Genomic DNA, 18,436 nt, shown 5'->3' with positions numbered 1-18,436 from the left:
TACGTCTCCAACGTATCTATAATTTCGATGTTCCATGCTAGTTTTATGACAATACCTACATGTTTTGCTCACACTTTATAATGTTTTTATGCATTTTCCGGAACTAACCTATTAACAAGATGCCGAAGTGCCAGTTCCTGTTTTCTGCTGTTTTTGGTTCCAGAAAGGTTGTTCGGGCAATATTCTTGGAATTCGACGAAACAAAAGCCCAAGGCCTTATTTTCCCCGGAATGTTCCATAACACCGAAGGAGAGCCGGAGGGGGGCCAAGGGGGACCCACACCATAGGGGGGCGCGGGTCCCACCCTGGCCGCGCCACCATGTGGTGAGGGAGCCCTGTTGCCCCTCCGACGCCGCCTCTTCGCCTATAAAACCCCTCGTGACCTAAAAACCCGACACCAATTGACGAAACTCCAGAAAGACTCCAGGGACGCCGCCGCCATCGCGAAACTCCGTTTCGGGGGATAGAAGTCTCTGTTCCGGCACGCCGCTGGGACGGGGAATTGCCCCCGGAGTCATCTCCATCGACACCACCGCCATCTTCATCACCATCGCTGTCTCCCATGATGAGGAGGGAGTAGTTCTCCCCGAGAGGTGAGGGCTCTACCGGTAGCTATGTGGTTCATCTCTCTCTCCCATGGTGTGATCTTTATGTGATCATGAGCTTTGTATCACTATTAATCTATGTGCTACTCTAGTGATGTTATTAAAGTAGTCTATTCCTCCTCCATGATGTAATGTTGACAGTGTGTGCATCATGTAGTACTTGGCGTAGGTTATGATTGTAATCTCTTGTAGATTATGAAGTTAACTATTACTATGCACTCTAGCGGTTACTTTAATATGAACTCCGGAATTACTCTCCACGATGTGACGGTGACAGTGTGCGCATCGTGTGTGATTCCTTTATGAAGTTGTGGAGCTTGTTTACTCCGGCTTGAGGGTGCTCTTGTAGCCCTACACAATGAATGGTGTTTGTTATCCAACAAGAGAGTGTGAGAAAGTAGCACAAGTGAAGAGAAGTTACTTATTTATGTGATCATTGTTGAGAGTGTCCACTAGTGAAAGTATGATCCCTAGGCCTTGTTTCCAAATATCGAATCACCGTTTATTTACTTGTTCTACTTGCATGTTTACTTGCTGCCATATTTATTTCAGATTGTTATTACCACTCATATTCATCCATATCACTTGCATCTTACTATCTCTTCGCCGAACTAGTGCACCTATACATCGACAAGTGTATTAGGTGTGTTGGGGACACAAGATACTTCTTGTATCGTAATTGCGGGGTTGCTTGAGAGGGATATCTTTGACCTCTACCTCCCTGAGTTCGATAAACCTTGGGTGATTGACTTAAGGGAAACTTGCTGCTGTTCTACAAACCTCTGCTCTTGGAGGCCCAACACTGTCTACAGGAATAGAAGCGTGCGTAGACATCAGAGTCCCTCCGGGACTCCACCTTCCATGGTGATTTCTTCCGGACTTTTCTAGAACTTTCCATAAAAACACCGGATCATTTCCAAACATGGAAAGTGACTTCCTATATATGAATCTTATTCTCCGGACCATTCCGGACCTCCTCGTGATGTCCTGGATCCCATCCGAGACTCGGAACAAAACTTCGAAATCCATTCCATATTCTGTATCTACTTAAACGACATCAAACCTTAAGTGTGTCACCCTACGGTTCGTGAACTATGCAAACATGGTTGAGACTTCTCTCCGACCAATAACCAATAGCGGGATCTGGAGATCCATAATGGCTCCCACATATTCAACGATGACTTAGTGATCGATTGAACCATTTACATACGATACTGATTCCCTTTGTCACGCGATATGTTACTTGTCCGAGGTTTGATCATCGGTATCTCTATACCTTGTTCAACCTCGTCTCCGACAAGTACTCTTTACTCGTACCGTGATATGTCATCTCTTATGAACCATTCATATGCTTGCAAGCTAATCAGACGACATTCCACCGAGAGGGCCCAGAGTATATCTATCCGTCATCGGGATGGACAATATCCCACTCTTGATCCATATGCCTCAACTCATACTTTCCAAATACTTAAACCCACCTTTATAACCACCCATTTACGCAGTGGCGTTTGATGTAATCAAAGTACCATTCCGGTATAAGTGATTTACATGATCTCATGGTCGAAGGACTAGGTAACTATGTATCGGAAGCTTATAGCAAATAGAACTTAATGACGTGATCATATGCTACGCTTATTTGGGTATGTGTCCATTACATCATTCATCAATGACATAACCTTGTTATTAATAACATCCAATGTTCATGATCACGAAACTATGATCATCTATTAATCAACAAGCTAGTTATACAAGAGGCTTACTATCGACTCCTTGTTGTTTACATAACACACATGTACCAATGTTTCGGTTAATACAATTATAGCATGGTATGCAAACATTTATCATAAACATAAAGATATATAATAACCACTATATTATTGCCTCTTGGGCATATCTCCAACAGTCCGTAGAGCCTCTGCCCAAAACGTGGTGGAAGAGATGATTGGATTAGTAGGGTGTGTAAGATGTCATTGATAGAACGAATAGAACGTTCAGCCTTGCCGTTTTGAGGAGATGTGTATGGGCAGGAAAAACGAAAGAGGATGCCTTGGGAGGGAAAAAAATTCGATTTTGGTTATTATCAAATTCTTTTCCATTGTCACATTGGATCAAACGAATTGGAAGACCAAATTGAGTTAGAACATATTGCCTAAAATTAATGAAAAGTTTGTGAACATCAGATTTGCCACGAAGAGGGAATGTCCAAACATAGTGAGATTAATCATCTAAAATAACAAGATAATATTTGAACCCTGAAACACTTGGGACGGGAGAGGTCCATAAATCACAATGTAATAATTCAAACGGAAAAGTACTAGATGTAGTTGATGTGCCAAAAGGTAATCTAATATGTTTGCCGCATTGACATGCATTACAAATAGAGGGATTACGAGAAGAACTAGAACTAGGGATGCTAAACTCTTGCAGCATGGATGACACGGTAGTTTTATTGGGGTGACTGAGACGACGATGCCATAGATCGACAGAGGCAATCATGGCTTGAGGTGCTGAGGTGGGTGCGCCATGGAGAGGATAGAGATCGCCCGAAGTATTGTAACGAGCAAGGACCACCCCCGTTTTCAGATACTTCACAGATAGACCAAAGGGATCAAATTCTATGGAAACATTATTACCAATAGTGAATTGACGAACATAAATCAGATTTTTAATTAATGATGGAGCAACTAAAATGTTTCGAAGGTTAAAATTTGGTAGATTTTTAAATTTTATGTTTGGATTAATGATATAAGAGTGACCGGTGCATGAGATTGGAATAGAGGATCCATCGCCAATGGTGATGGTAGAAAAGGGAGATGATGAACAAGCTGACAGAAAATCCATGTTTGAAGACATATGCGAGGAAGCACCAGAATCAAAAGTCCAATCCGTACCTTCATGGTTGTCGAGTGTGAAATTGTTCATGGCAGCGAGGAAGGCGGCTTGGTCCTAGCTTGGTGGAGCGGTTGACGGAGCGGAGACGCAGGCATGTACTGAAGAGCCGGAGGAGCGTGGTACATGTGGGGCAGCGACGTCGGCGGAGCCATGTATTGCTGCGGCGACAACATGTAAGTCGGTGAGGCCTGGGCGGTGTAGACCTGTTGTGGAGGACGAGGTGCGAGAGGCCCGGGTGCGCCGATGGAGGGGCGTAGGCCGGGACTCTAGTGCCCGGTGTAAGCCAGCGGGCCGCCATACGGAGAGGGGGCCGACCAGGGCATCAGCAAGGCCTGAACGAGACCCGTCCATGGGTCATGCTGCGGTGGCCAAGGGGCCATGGCGGAGGGCGGTGGTGGCGCTGGTGATGTCGGCACAGGTGGAGCTGGTGCAGGAGCAGGTGGCCGCGGCGGGGGAGTCGACGATGGAGCGGGTGGCCGATATACGGGATTTTGCCGCGGTAGTTGGGGCTCGGACGCCATCCAGGAGGGGCCGTCGGTGGTGTAGCAGGGGTAGGCAGTAGGGGCGGGCGAAGCGCCGTGTGAAACACCTGCAGATGATGCACGGCCTTGCAAGCTTGATTCTGAGCTTCGAGTTGCAAAATAGATCGCACTTCGGTGAAAGTTGGGTAAGGTTTCAGCAGCGGGATGAACGCGACTTGCTTCTCAAATTGATCGCCGAGACCAACGAGAAGGGCGTTGATGAGGGTGCGGTCGTCGACGTGATCATCGAGTTCCCGAAGTTTGTCACTGATGGCCTTGATGCGTTGGCAGAAGACGGTGATGGGGGAGTCGCCTTGAGTGCTGGTGCAGAGCTCGATGTGAAGAGCGTTGACGCGCGAGTCGGAGTTTTCCTGAAAGAGCTGCCGAAGAGCGGCCCATAGTTGGGCAGCCGTGGCGTCGTCGGTGGAGACCAGGTTGAAGAGCTCGGTGGAGATCCTGGTGTAGATCCATTGAATGACGGTGAGGTCATCCTTGACCCAGCGTGGATCGGAAGGCCGTGGTGTCGAGGCGAGTTTGATGTGATCACGGAGGCCGCAGCGACCGAGATGAACATGGAAGAGGTAGCGCCAATGGTAAAAGTTATGCTTGGAGAGATCGAGGACGATCGGGACGAACGGAGAGACGTCAACGATTGTGTCGGCTAGGGTAAGTTGTGGGAGCTGTGAATTTTGGTGGGGATTTTGGTGGAGAGTAGAGGTAGAGGAAGAAGATAGATCGGTGCCGGCGCCGGCGCTCGCCTCGGCCGTGGTCCAGAGTGGATGCGTCGGCGGCGGCGGCGGAGTGGGCGGAGCCATCTAGGTGTGGAAACCCTAGGCGTCTGATACCATGATAGATTGCGGAATATGATTGTATTGATATGCGGTAATTGATGATTACATTAAGCCTCTTAGGCTGTTTATATGTAGAGAAGACTTGGAGGGTAAGAAGCCTAGTAGAAATAGATCTAGATTATAATCATAAACTACCTAATATAACTAAACGTAATATACTCTAGCATCGAGATATGTCGATTGTTGACCCGTAAAGACCGTGGAAGTAGCTTAGAGATATGATCTGCGATGCTATACATGTACGTCTTAATTAGCTAGTTAGAAAAGCTATTCGACATCCGGGGTTTATAACATGTTATTTTTCACTTATGATTTTCTTACGTTAACCACAACAACCTGAGATTGGGTGGTTAGTAGGGTGGTTGTACCCCCAGCCCACCAGAGTTTAAACCACAAGTTTGACATATGTGTGTCTCATAAAGGCGGAATATTCTTTCAGTGGGAGGCGACGTTCCCGTCGACAGCGAGGCGTCTGTGGTGACTTCGACAATTTCAAGATTCAATCCGCCGGCTCAGTCTTCCGTACGTGCTCACAGGGTTAGGGTGTGCGTTCATAGGGGTGAGTGTATGCGCGTGTATATGAGCGTCTGGGTTTGTACTGTGTTTCTAAAAAAACATAAAAGGGAAATATATGAGTTATAACAGCGTAAAAATCATAAAAATATTTAATTTTATGTCATATTTTTCTGTGTCCGGTAAACAGAAAGTTTTATGCCATGTCTATGTTTTCTTCATTATGTATGTTCTTCTTAATTTTCGAGATATAAGACAAAATTTACATACGGTTAAGAAACTGGCTACGTGTAGAATAACTATATTTTACCTAGATGGCAACGTATGCCTATTTGAGTGTTATATACTATATGAAACAGACCCGTCGACTGGGCATGTGAATTCCTGCACTATTATACTGCATACTCACTCACAGATAAAATACACGATACTTATGTGTGAAGCACCAGCTGCAAACGTTTGCACTGCAAAACAGCAGCGCACGGTACTGGATAGCGAGGCAGCTGCAAGGCAACAAGGCCGGCAGAGACCATTTGCCTTCTTTTATTCAGAACCTGCTGACGATTCCGATGTTTTTCCTCTTTGTCCCCGTCCCCCAATACTTACATTACAGCCCCCTGTGCACTCAGTCACACATTTTGCCATCTCTTCGTCAAAGATCCGTTTACCGATTCCCAAACCCTTGAAATCATCAGAAACTTGATCGATCGGGGATCACCGTAGCGCGCACATGGCGAGCAGCAGCAACAGGGAGCTCATGGCGGGATCAGGCGACGAGATGGCTGGCTCGCCTGATCCGCCGGAGGTTGCAGAGGCGCCGGCCGGAGCTGAGCCTAGGGATGAAAAAGTGGCGCCGGCCGCGCCGCCGGTGCCGGCTGCTGCGGTCATCCGGCCGTACTACGAGTGCGTCTTCTGCAAGCGCGGGTTCACCACGGCGCAGGCGCTGGGTGGGCACATGAATATCCACCGCCGCGACCGCGCGAAACCCAGCCTACGCGACGCGCCCAGCGGCACCACATCGATATCGTCGGCGCCCCGATACTTCGGGTGCTATAACCAGAACCACCACAACTTCCTGGCGTACCGCCCACCCCCGGTGCCTCCAGTAACCGCGATGACTATAAGCAGGCCCGGCGGTTTCACCATGAATTACCAGGGCACAGCGGCTGCCACCGGAGTAGTTGACGCGGACGCCTCCGCGAACCCTAGCAGTGGCAGTCCCAGGGAGCTGAGCCTGTTCGGTGCAGCAGCTCGTGATCATGGCGGGTCGAGCGAGGCGCCGGAAGGGTCGGAGCGGCAGGAAGGTGAGACGGAGAGGGAGCTGGACCTGGAGCTCAGGCTCGGGCGTCGTCCCAGGCATTGATCTCATGGTAGTGCAACAGCAGTTAGTGCAACTCATAGTCTCATACACAGGCTGCATATACACATAACGCGTTAGTTCATGCATATGGTTTATTGAATGCGTGCATCGAGCGTAATTAATTTGTGATCTTTGTTGTTGTTATTGTTTCTTTCGTTTATATATATGTATATGTATGTTTTGTGTGTGTATATGTTTTGGCCTTTTGATCAATTGAAAATCTTAGGACGACACTGGGATTTACTAGATTCATCTCTCCAAATTATATATTTCCATTCTGCAACTTTGATTTCCTTATTATTAAGTTTCTTTGCTTATTTGAATTTGTCATGTTTGTTTCTGACAAGGTTTCATAGGATACAGAGATACTTCTTTTTGTTGTAAACTATCAAATTGGCCCTCAAATGCGATGGCATTATATTTAGTGGATAATTCATAAATGATAATTGTGTTGCGTGCTCTAACTTTGACCCTCAATTGATCAATGATAAATAATAATTATGGTATTAAAAATATACATTAGAAAATGTTTTCAAATACAAATTTAGTGTATGACTTTTTATATCAGATAAATGATAAACCACATTCATTAATAAATTTGATAGGAAAACATGAACATCTAAATATGTTTGCGTCATTTAAATTTGGACACAGGTGGTATATGTTAGAAAAATATATAGATTTAAAATCAACACAAATACTATAATAAATGATCACATATTTGGGGTAACATCATGTTTAATTTGTGCATCAAATTATCCTGCCAGATTTGGAAATATAATATGAAACAAAAAACAATTCATTTGTATATGATACTTGATTACCAAATTGAACTAAAGTTTGGTCCATGATGTGGTGTTGAATTGCTATGCTATGATAATATTCAGATTATCGGTCAGCAATCAAAATCAATTTTGTTATGGTCCAAAAACTAACTAAATTCCACCAATGATGTTTACTTGATATTTCTAAAAGCATGTAAAAATAAATTGAATTATGATGCGGAATATCCTCACTAATAACCATGTAAACAATGAGAATTTTATTGTAAATTCTTAGTGTCTTTCTTTCCCTTACTTTCGACTCTTTCTTTATGTATTTTACGTTCTACCTTTTAAAATATGTGACACGCTCGTCAAATAATATGTACATTATAGACACGAAAGTGTTTGAAAATGTGACACACCAACAATCAAAGTGATAACCTAGTAAGAATCAATTGTTTGTCTTGTAAGGATCTTTGTCTACTATCATCCTAAAAATATCCCGAGCATATTATTCTTGTATTTTCATCACTAAAGGAACTTAATAATCTAAAATTGATGTTATTAACTATTAACTTTGATAAGTGCAATATCAAATAAGTACATTTTACTCTAGCGGAATGACCTCGACCTCTCTGGTTTTTGAATACTTACACACACCCCTTATTGATAATCTTAACCCCATCAATTTTCACTTGCTAAGTAGCCCATTGACATCCATACTGATAGAGAATATTAATAAATATAATTTGGCATGCATGGGTACTATTTTTTGTCACTTGTTAACCTACCATGAATGGTATCACTATCGGCAAACTCAAAATAATTGTACAAAAAATATTTTTGTTCATCAACTTCCTTCACTAATTGTACGGAAATGGTTTTAGATTATTCATCAATGGTTGACCATTGTCATACTCTTTGACTTTCTTTCTGTGATGAAACGTGGGTTTTTAGTTGGAAATTAAATATTCATATGCGCCAACTAAAAAGTCCCTAACTTTGAATGTTTCTTAAATATGTAGAAGGTGTCCTCCTTAGTATTTGTGTTACAGCCATATCAATACTAATACGTTCGTTAATTGATAGAATAATGATTCTTCAAGTCTTAAATCTTTGGCCTTGATATTTCTATGAATCTCATTTCTTGTAGTGTCCATATATTGTAATCTATGTCGGTCATATCATGTTGAAGGGCACCACCATATTTTTTACCTCAACCATGCACGTTCATATACGACAGACATAAGTCGAAGTTGTTGAGCCGACATACGAGATCTTGGGAGAGCTTCTATTTTAGAGTGTCCATGGAAACCGTCACGGGTTCTTTTCTCGGGTGTAGTCAATTGCCTACATAGCTTAGCTACCACTTCTAGCAAACTAGCTAGAACTAATACTCCATTCACCATAGATGTTTTGAAACACGCGGAGGAAACTACCCCTTAGAGAATCTCTCTAGCCGATTCCTTATGATTTAGCACTCTATCCAGCCAAGTATCCTTTAACTCTCCTTATATTTAGTCCTCTAAAAAATCGGTTCCTAGATGATCCCCTTGATATGGGCATACCCTTCGGGTACCCATTATTAGTATACCTGGCTCGGCCCAATATGGAGAAGACCAAATATGGAGAAGGCCCAACAAGACAACCCGAAGAAGTAGTCGACTAGAACTCTTGTAAAACCCTAGGCTGGTTGCATATATAAAGCTAGCCAGGGCACCCGAAATAAGGAGGACGAAGAGATAGAGATAGAGATAGACAACATAGCTCCGCTACGGCGGCACCCTGTAAACACATCTATGATCATATACTGGATTGCTAGCAGCACGTAAGGATCCTCCACCGAGGGGACCCGAAGCTGGGTACGTCGTGTGCGTAATCTCGCTCCCGGAATCTCCATCGTCGCTCTCTCCCGAAACCTAGTCTACAATCCGTAGGCATTAGCGAGGTGATCCCTCGTCAATTGGCGCCGACCGTGGGGAACGCGACGACTGGATTTTGTGATCCGGGCGGGATCCGTCGAGTTCGTCATCTGCAAGACAGAGGATGAGAAAAAACTAGATTGCATCTAGCTCATGTACTTCGGAAGGGCTCAAATCCACCATCAAGAAGCTGCAGTATCGGGCAAGCAGCGCCTGATTAAGCGAACCGAAGTTGCCTGGGATCCAAGCGTTTACCATGGAAAGAGGAAAAAGTAAAGGTATGATGCTGCTTCGCGGGAAGATCAGATCAAATTTTCAGAAAAAAAAAAGGACAGCGGCGAGATGTCATCGAGTCAGGAAACCATGGACGCGCAAGATGACAAGACTCAATAAATCGGGGACACGAGGCTGGACGAATCTATATTCAGATCAAGTTCTACGTATCTATTAAAGGGCAGCCTAATATATTGCCCGACTAATCGATCCTGGGAAGGTTTCACGTGGTCTTGTTCCCTTCAAGACCATCACATACACTCAATTGCTTAGCCTTTGGCAGTGCCATGCATGAATTGTCTGAAGCACTAAGTCTCCAAGTACAACTCGTGGATTGAAAGCCTCCACGCAGCCAGTTTGATACTGAACACGAAAATCGCTTGGAAAATCATCGAGGTCATCCATCTGATCAAGTTGCAAACTCTCATCCGATCACAAGAACCATCAGGTGTTATTTTTCTATTTTTCTTTAAAGTTATTTATTTGAACAAATATACGTATATTTTGTTTTCTGGTATGTCTACTTTTTCTGCACACAGTTAATACACTACAGTCTTCATCGCGGATTCGCCACGCCGATTCACTTCATTACGCTCGGGAGTTCACCCGTCGAGGATCCACCACGTCGGCTGCGGTATCTCCTTTACATCGGCATGCTCGGGGGCTCACCTGTGGCGGATCCACTTCATCGACTACGTTCTGTCGGGTCAACAATTTTCGGCTAAAACGCGGGACGTCTCCGCTTCATCGGTTGCGTCCTCTTCATCGATTACGTCGGCCATATCTACTACTTCCGGCCAGGCGCCGCGTGACTACAGACTGCGTCCAAGGCACGACTTGCGTCCACATCGGCTTCGCCGCACCTGATAAAAAGCTAAGTTTTCTTCTTCCTCCAAGATTCAATTATTATTTACTTTCGCCACATCCGAATACTCGGGGGCGGCGCCATTATATTATTACAGCAAACTCACCCAAACACTGGGGCTGCGCCATTACTTCGTTACTACAAATATACTCGGTTACTTGGTGAATTTCTTTTCTTCGGCTCTGGATATATCTTCTCCGGCTCAGTGGAATTATTTTCTTCGGCTCGGCGGAATTATTTTCTTCGACTTAGTGGATTTATCTTCTTCGGCTCAGTGGATTTATTTTCTTCGGATTACTGGATTGGTTTTCTTTGGATTATTATTGGTTCACTTATACAATATTACCTGATGCGTTTCCGGGTTAATGGATTCATCTTTTATGGTTATTACTGGAACTATTTTCAACTATTTTCTTCGGGTCAATGGATTCATCTTATATGGTCATCTTGGATTCATCTTCTACGGTTATGACTGGATTTACTTTCTTCGGGTCAATGGATTCATCCTTTATGATATCAGCGGATTCATCTTCAATATATGCTTCATGGTTAATGACGTAATCTTCAACGCGGATTCATCTCAAGTACTTCATCTCGGACTTCATCTTCAGTATCCTTAATGGCCTTCTTTCGGCGACACGGATAATACTCGGGGGCTCGACAACAACTTCGCCCCGAGTAACAATTGTGACACGGCGTCTAAAGAAACAATCATGACATCACCCCAGCAGTGCTCGGGGGCTCGGCTATCTCTTCATCAACAATTTGGTGGTATCCACTTTCGTTAATTCGGTGGTTTCTACTTCGGCTCGACTTTTTCGCTGTACTCGAAGACCTCATCGCGCATCGACTCCGTTGTGCCCAATAAGCTAAGTGTTCCTTTATTTCACATAAAGTTGATTATCATTTAATTTCGCCGCACCCGACGCTCGGGGGCTGCGCAGCGTATATTCACTTTACATATCATCGAATCCGAGCATCTGACACCACATGCGAAAAAGAGAGTCAAGGAAAAGATAGAAAAAGTTTGTTTATTTGTGCAGGAGATAGCAAATTTCAAAGTATATAAGAGAGAACCCGACGAAATTGTCTACAGGGAGAACTTGACGAAATTGTCTTCAAGAAAGAACAGGACCCGAAGAATTATCTTCAAGGAGGTCCCGAAAAATTATCTTCAAGGAGGTCCCGAAAAATTATCTTCAAGGAGGTCCCGAAAAATTATATTCAAGGAGGTCTCGAAGAATTATCTTCAAAGAGGACCCGAAGAATTGTCCTCAAAGAGGACCCGAAGAAATTTTCCTGAAGGAGGAATTCGACGAAATTTTCATCAAAAAAAAAAGGTGGACAAATCTTCGGGTTCATTGGCTCGTCACATTGTTCCGAGCAAGAGCATCGGTGATGTACCCGACAATATAGAAGAACCAATATATTCGGCTGTCTTATCAAGCCCGAGAGAAAAATAGAAGAACCCGCAAAATGGGTCATTGCATCAGCCGAACAAGGCACTTGACAAAATATTCTCAGAGCGCCAAAGTCGCGAATAATCTCTGAATGCCGCAAAACTCTGCGAAGGTAAGACCCCGGGTCCGTCCTGTGTGGCGTGGCATCGCCAAAGACTGCGCTCTGCTACTTTTTTCCACATCAATAGATGTGAAGAAATATCCCAGCGGACGCGCTGTGGACCCGATAAAACATGACTGGGGCTCGACGGATGGTAAGACCTTAAGCGGCACTGTCGAGTTAGCACCGGTATCCCGAGATCATGTCCGGGGACGTGATCTTGAAGTAGGTTTTGCGGATTGCCACTAGAGCAGTTAACTAGTACCTGATCCGTCAGATGAACTAGCCTCAATTACCATTATCCCTGTACAATATAGATATGGATGTCAAATAAAAATAGCAATGGCCTGGAGTCGATAAAAAAGGGGGCTGAGCCAAGTTGTTTATCGAGTAGTACAACTTGAGCCTATGCCTAGGTGCAAGCACCTGCTCATAGGCTCGGGGGCTACTCTTATCGAGAGTATTGTTCACCCTCCCGATAAGATACAAGAAAGAGGAAAAATTGTGGAGTCAATTACAAGCAAGTTGAGCCTACACCCAAGTGCAAACACTTGGGCCGTAGCCTCGGGGGCTACTCCCATCGGGAGCGCTGGTCGCGCACCCGATAGAAAATAACTTCAACAGCATCTACGACAATCAAGGTTTGTAGACTCAACTCGATTCTATGATTCGAGTAGAGCCTACTCCCATCGGGAGTGCTGGATTTCATTAAGTCCTCTAACAGGAGTCGATAAAAAGAGGGGCTGCACCCAGAAGTACAGTCAAATTCTTCATCGAGTAGTACAACTTGAGTCTATGCCCAAGTGCAAGCGCTTGCCCATAGACTCGGGGCTACTCCCATCGGGAGCGCTGCCGCGCACCCGATAATTTCAAGAATCATCGACATCATCTACGCTACACATGTTCTACGACATGGACCTCGCATTGTACTTCTTCGACTTCGGAGATGGTTATGCTTGGAGTTTCTACGCAAGTCTTCGACTTCCCTATAAACTCGGGGGCTACTGACATGGGCATACCCTTCGGGTACCCATTATTAGTATACCTGGCTCGGCACAATATGGAGAAGACCAAATATGGAGAAGGCCCAACAAGGCAACCCGAAGAAGTAGTCGACTAGAACTCTTGTAAAACCCTAGGCTGGTTGCATATATAAAGCTAGCCAGGGCACCCGAAATAAGGAGGACGAAGAGATAGAGATAGAGATAGACAACATAGCTCCGCCACGGCGGCACCCTATAAACACATCTATGATCATATACTGGATTGCTAGCAGCACGTAGGGATCCTCCACCGAGGGGACCCGAAGCTGGGTACGTCGTGTGCCTAATCTCGCTCCAGGAATCTCCATCGTCGCTCTCTCCCGAAACCCTAGTCTACAATCCGTAGGCATTAGCGAGGTGATCCCTCGTCACCCCTAAACTTAACTCCCTAAAAGAATCGGTTTTGTTGAAATTACACATAAACATAGTCATAAAAATCCATAGCATAGTCATACAAATTCATAACATCATCATAAAAATCACTAAAATAGTCGCATAGTGCATACGAATCACTAACATTGTCGCATAGTGCACACAAATCACTAACATGGTCTCATAGATCATATTGCTCTATCTTCTTCACTTGATCAACCCTAGCTAGCATTGGAACTCATAACAAGAATGTGACCCTATTTAAGAGTGATGCTACTGATCTAGTTTCTTCACTTGTGTTGGTGAATTTCTTACCAAAATTAATCAAATGGTTGCTTTCGACTCTAAGATTATAATGCCTCCTGAAGAAGAACTTGATCATTACATGCGGAATGATCATGCATAATTGTTATCTTCTACCTTTTTCACAAGAAAAGGGCAAAAAAAATACCTTGTTGGAGTTGTGTTGAATGCCATTGGTGGTTCCTCGGGATGAAAAGAGAAGGACGCTACCGGCAATGAGTCGGGCGCTCCCTACAATAGTGAGAGCTTGCGTAGAGAACGGCTTAGCCTACTCCACCTCCATGGACCCGATACGACAAATTGAACGAATCAGATGGGGCATGGGTGCTTCGAGACTGCTGGATGTCGATGAAGGGGCTCGGAGGAGGTCCCCAACACAAGTTTTTGGCGACAACATGGCGGCCAGATTCTAGCAACGGCTGACAAGGGATTAACTTATCAATGCCTATGGATTGTAGGCTAGGGTTTAGTTAGAAGTAGAGGGCAAGTAGATCTCGAAGGTTTCAGCCGAAAAGTACTCGACGATTATGAAAACTAGGGTTTGCAAACAATGATTCGATGATCTCCTCGTCCCTCGACTCCCCCTTTATATAAGAGGTGGAGCCAAGGGTTTCGTTTTGTACAAGTTACAGAGTCCGGGACGGTTTCTAACTCATCCCGCTGATTTACAAACAACACTTCCTATTACAATTCTACTTTCCTTAACATATCTTGGGCTCTCGAACCTTCTTATTCTTCGGGTAGTGGGCCTTCGATAAACCCGGGTACTATCTTTGGCGGGCCCATTTGGGATGCTCGTGTCGATAGCCCCGAGATTTTACTTGAATCGTAGAATCGGGGAAAATCTCCATTGCTTATTCTTATTCCACAATGTAAACTTTTCTATATTTCTTTATATAAATTTCTATATTGTACGGGGATATTGGTAGTTGGGGCTAGTTCATCCGACGGATCGAGTACTAGTTAAGCTGCTCTATTGGCAATCCGCAAAAACCTACTTCAAGATCACGTCCCTGGACATGATCTCGGGATACCGGTGCAAACTTCGACACGTGCCGCTTAAGGTCTTACCATTCCGTCGAGTCCCGAGTTAAATTTATCGAGTACCTAACGCGTCCGTTAGGATTTTTCTTCGTATCTGTTGATACGGATAAAAGTAGCAGAGCGCGGTCTTCGGCGATGCCACGCCCAGCGAGAATGGATCCGGGGTCTTACCTTCGCAAATCTGCGGCATTCAGAAATTGATCGCAACATTGGCGTTCTGAGAATATATTGTCGAGTGCTTTTCCGGCTGCTGAAATGGCACATTTTATCGAGTCAAATATGACTTATATTAATCTCCCGATGGGAGTATATGTAGAGTTTAATTAGAACTCGAAATATACTCTCTTGCTTTTCTATCTTTCTTTCTTTTTCTTTTTTATATTTCATCGGGCACGCGAACAGCGTTCCCGATGGGAGTAGCCCCCGAGGCTACAACCAAGAACTTGTGCTTGGTTGTAGGCTCAACATTTTAGTCAACCTTCTCGCTGTATTGCCATTATCTCCGATATTCTTTCTCTCTCTTTTCTTCTTTTTTTTTATCTCTCGGGTGCGCGAACAGCGCTCCCGATGGGAGTAGCCCCCGAGGCTACAGCCAAGAACTTGTGCTTGGTTGTAGGCTCCCACAATTTCTATATTTGCCACAGTCGAAATTTTACTTTTCTTGAAGTAGCCCCCGAGCATTTGGGCAAAAACTTGTTTCTGACCAAAGGCTCCCGAAATATTCAGATAACTTCTCCTGTTAATAGTCGAAATTTTTCTGCCTTGTGGGTCCATTGTTCCCACCACGTTGACACGTCGTGCAAGTGGGGGACACACGTCCTCCGCTTTTTCTGGCGCACGTACGGTAACGCCTATCTCAGTAAAAATACTGTTTTGCCCTTGTATCTAGAAGATCTATTCTCACCACACGATTTCTTCATCCAACGGCCCACTGCTTCACCCAGTTCTTATATAAACCTTTCTTCAACCTCCGTTCATCCCCTCGCTTGCGCCGCTCACCTGTTCCTCTTCGCAAAACTTCCCCTGCGCCCAACTCTCTCTGATTTTCCGCACTCGCATACATTGCTCTGCCCATTGCCGTTGATGCCACCGCGCGCGCGCCTAACTCGCCACGGCACTCCGGAATCCAAGATGGCCGCCGAGGATCTTGAGTGGGAGAGATCGAAAATCTCCAACCAAGATACCAACATGCTTGAAGAGGCTCGGCCTTATGAAGAAGGAGGACGCCATCCGCTTTCCTAGCGAAGAAAGCTACCCCAATCCTCCAATGGAGTACCGGGTTAGTTTTGTTGATCATCTAATCCGCGGCCTTTCGCCTCCAATCCACGATTTCCTCCGCGGCCTTCTTTTCGTTTATGGGATTCAGCTGCACCATCTGACCCCCAATTCCATCCTTCATATTTCTATTTTTATCACCCTTTGCGAATGCTTCCTTGGAGTCGCTCCCAATTGGGCTCTTTGGAAGCGCATTTTCTGCATTCGCCGCAATGGCTCCCACAACGTCACTTATAACATAGGTGGCGTTGTTATCTGTGTTCGTACCGATGCCGACTATTTTGATGTCAAGTTCCCTGATTCTGTCCAAGGATGGCGCAAAAAGTGGCTCTACATTCACGAAGAAAACGCCAACTCCGTTGAGCACAACATAATTCCTTTCGACGGAAATGCCAAAATTCAGCGTCGCCGCTCCTGGGATGCCGAAGCTTCGAGGAAGAGAAAAAGGCGACGAGAGGCACTCATGTCTCGCATTCGTCGGCTTCAAAACACTCGAGGCAAAGAGGCTGTCGGTGTTCAAATCACTGCCTACTTCCTTAGGATTAGAGTGCAGCCTCTTCGGGCTCGCAAAAATCCCCTTTGGACGTACTACGGTAAAAATGACGCCAACGAGAATCTCCGGTGACCTTTCCACCAAGGACTTGGAGAAGTTGGTTCGAAGACTTTCTCGCACTGGGCAAGGATCCGAGTTCCTTCCTCTTGTCGCGTGGAACCATACAACTCCACCAATCCACTCCCCGAGGTATTTTGTCTTTCCGAATTTTTATCTTGTTCCGCACTTTTTCGCACCTCATTGTATTGTCATCTCTTTAATTTTCCTTTGGTTTCTACTTTTTACAGAACCATCCTACTATGACTTCCCTTCCTCCTCTTCCACGAGGGTGGAGAAGTCGAAGAACAGAGCCATCGTTGCCGAAGATACTCAAGGTTCTTCTATTCCTGAAAGTGAAGTCGCGGGTTCTCACAAATCTGCGGCCTCTCATGAAAAAGAAGTTGAGTGCGAGGCCGGTGAATCGGCTCGAATCCCTTCCTCCTGCTTGTTTCTCCAAGGAACAAAAGGAAAAGGACCGATGCCGAGGATTACGGCACTTCTAAGGCTGAAGAAGTTGTTCCTTCTCATCCGAAGGCAGCTTATGATCCTTATGTTGAATCCCTCATCAGCTCGTAAGTCGACTTTATCTCTTCCCTTTTTTTTTGTACTCGAAATATTTATCTTGTCTTGCTTTTTATACTGTCGATTTTGTGTTCAATAGTGATGAGGAAGAAGAAGTACCAGTTACTGACGTGGCTCCTCGGACAAGCACGTCACGTACTGTACTTGTCTCAGACACGCTAGTTGAAGGAGATGAAACGTCGCCTCCTCAACAAAACGTCGTCACCACTACTCCACCATCAAGCCCCCTTGCTCCTTCACCAAAAAGCACAAGGGTTGAAAAGATTGCTGAACCTGCCCCTCAGTTGGGCAGTTCGTCGACTCTTCTCCTAGATGATGTAAGCTTGTCGACATCTATATTTTCCTTATTTTGTTTTTCTACACCTTCTCTTTTTCATGCCGATGTTTCTCTTGCTATGTTCTCCTTGAACGAGCCTATGATCAAAGATCTTCTCCGCATCGGTTCCCAATTTATTGGGTACCGTGAATATGCTAGTAGAGCCGAAGGTAACGACTTTTATACTTGCTGTTTTTCCTTGATTTTTTACTTCTGTTGCTTGTCGCGATTTTTAATCTTTATTCGCTCTCTTTTCCATATCTCGACGGAGAAACTTGCCGAGGCCAACAAACGCGCCGACACTCTTGCTCGAAAACTTGAGCAAAGTGAGGCGGCTCGCAAGAAAGCCGACCTCGCTGCTAGCAAAGCCAAGGCCGAAGGCGACGAAGCTAAGGCAAAAGCCGCTGGTGTCGAGGAATTGCAGAAAAAACTTGAGGATGCTACAACTGCCTTAGATGAGCACAAAGCTGCGCAAGCTTCTCGTGAAGAAGGAATCCTCAAGCGCACGAAAACTCGGAGTCGCCGCACTTTCGATAAGTTTGTTGATCCCTTCGTTTTTATGGGAATCGTTGTTTTCTTGTCTTTTCACTAATGCTTTGTTTCCTTGATAGCCCAAACAAACCGGGATTTTGATCCGACGAATCCTGTCAATGACCACTGTCCTTGACGCACTTTCCTATACGGAGCTTCATGGGTCCGAGATTCGCGAAGGTGTGTCGAATGCTAACGCAGTGTTGTACGCATTGTTCCCCTACTTCTTCCCAAAGAAAGAGGAGCCTGCAA

The 18,436-nt window shown here is 45.1% G+C and overlaps 1 protein-coding gene across 1 annotated transcript; it reads left to right on the top strand.

Annotated features, from left to right (window-relative positions):
- Nucleotides 1-6,112: 6,112 nt before the first annotated feature.
- Nucleotides 6,113-6,745, top strand: LOC124707887 (transcriptional regulator SUPERMAN-like). Its single transcript, XM_047239582.1, has one exon. The coding sequence runs from the start codon at nucleotides 6,113-6,115 to the stop codon at nucleotides 6,743-6,745; it is 633 nt and encodes a 210-aa protein (XP_047095538.1).
- Nucleotides 6,746-18,436: the final 11,691 nt, after the last annotated feature.

This window comes from Lolium rigidum, chromosome 4 (genome assembly GCF_022539505.1).
Source record: "Lolium rigidum isolate FL_2022 chromosome 4, APGP_CSIRO_Lrig_0.1, whole genome shotgun sequence".
Taxonomy (NCBI): Eukaryota; Viridiplantae; Streptophyta; class Magnoliopsida; order Poales; family Poaceae; genus Lolium; species Lolium rigidum.
Note: the sequence above shows the minus strand (reverse complement) of the source record. Positions and strands in the feature narration are given on the sequence as shown.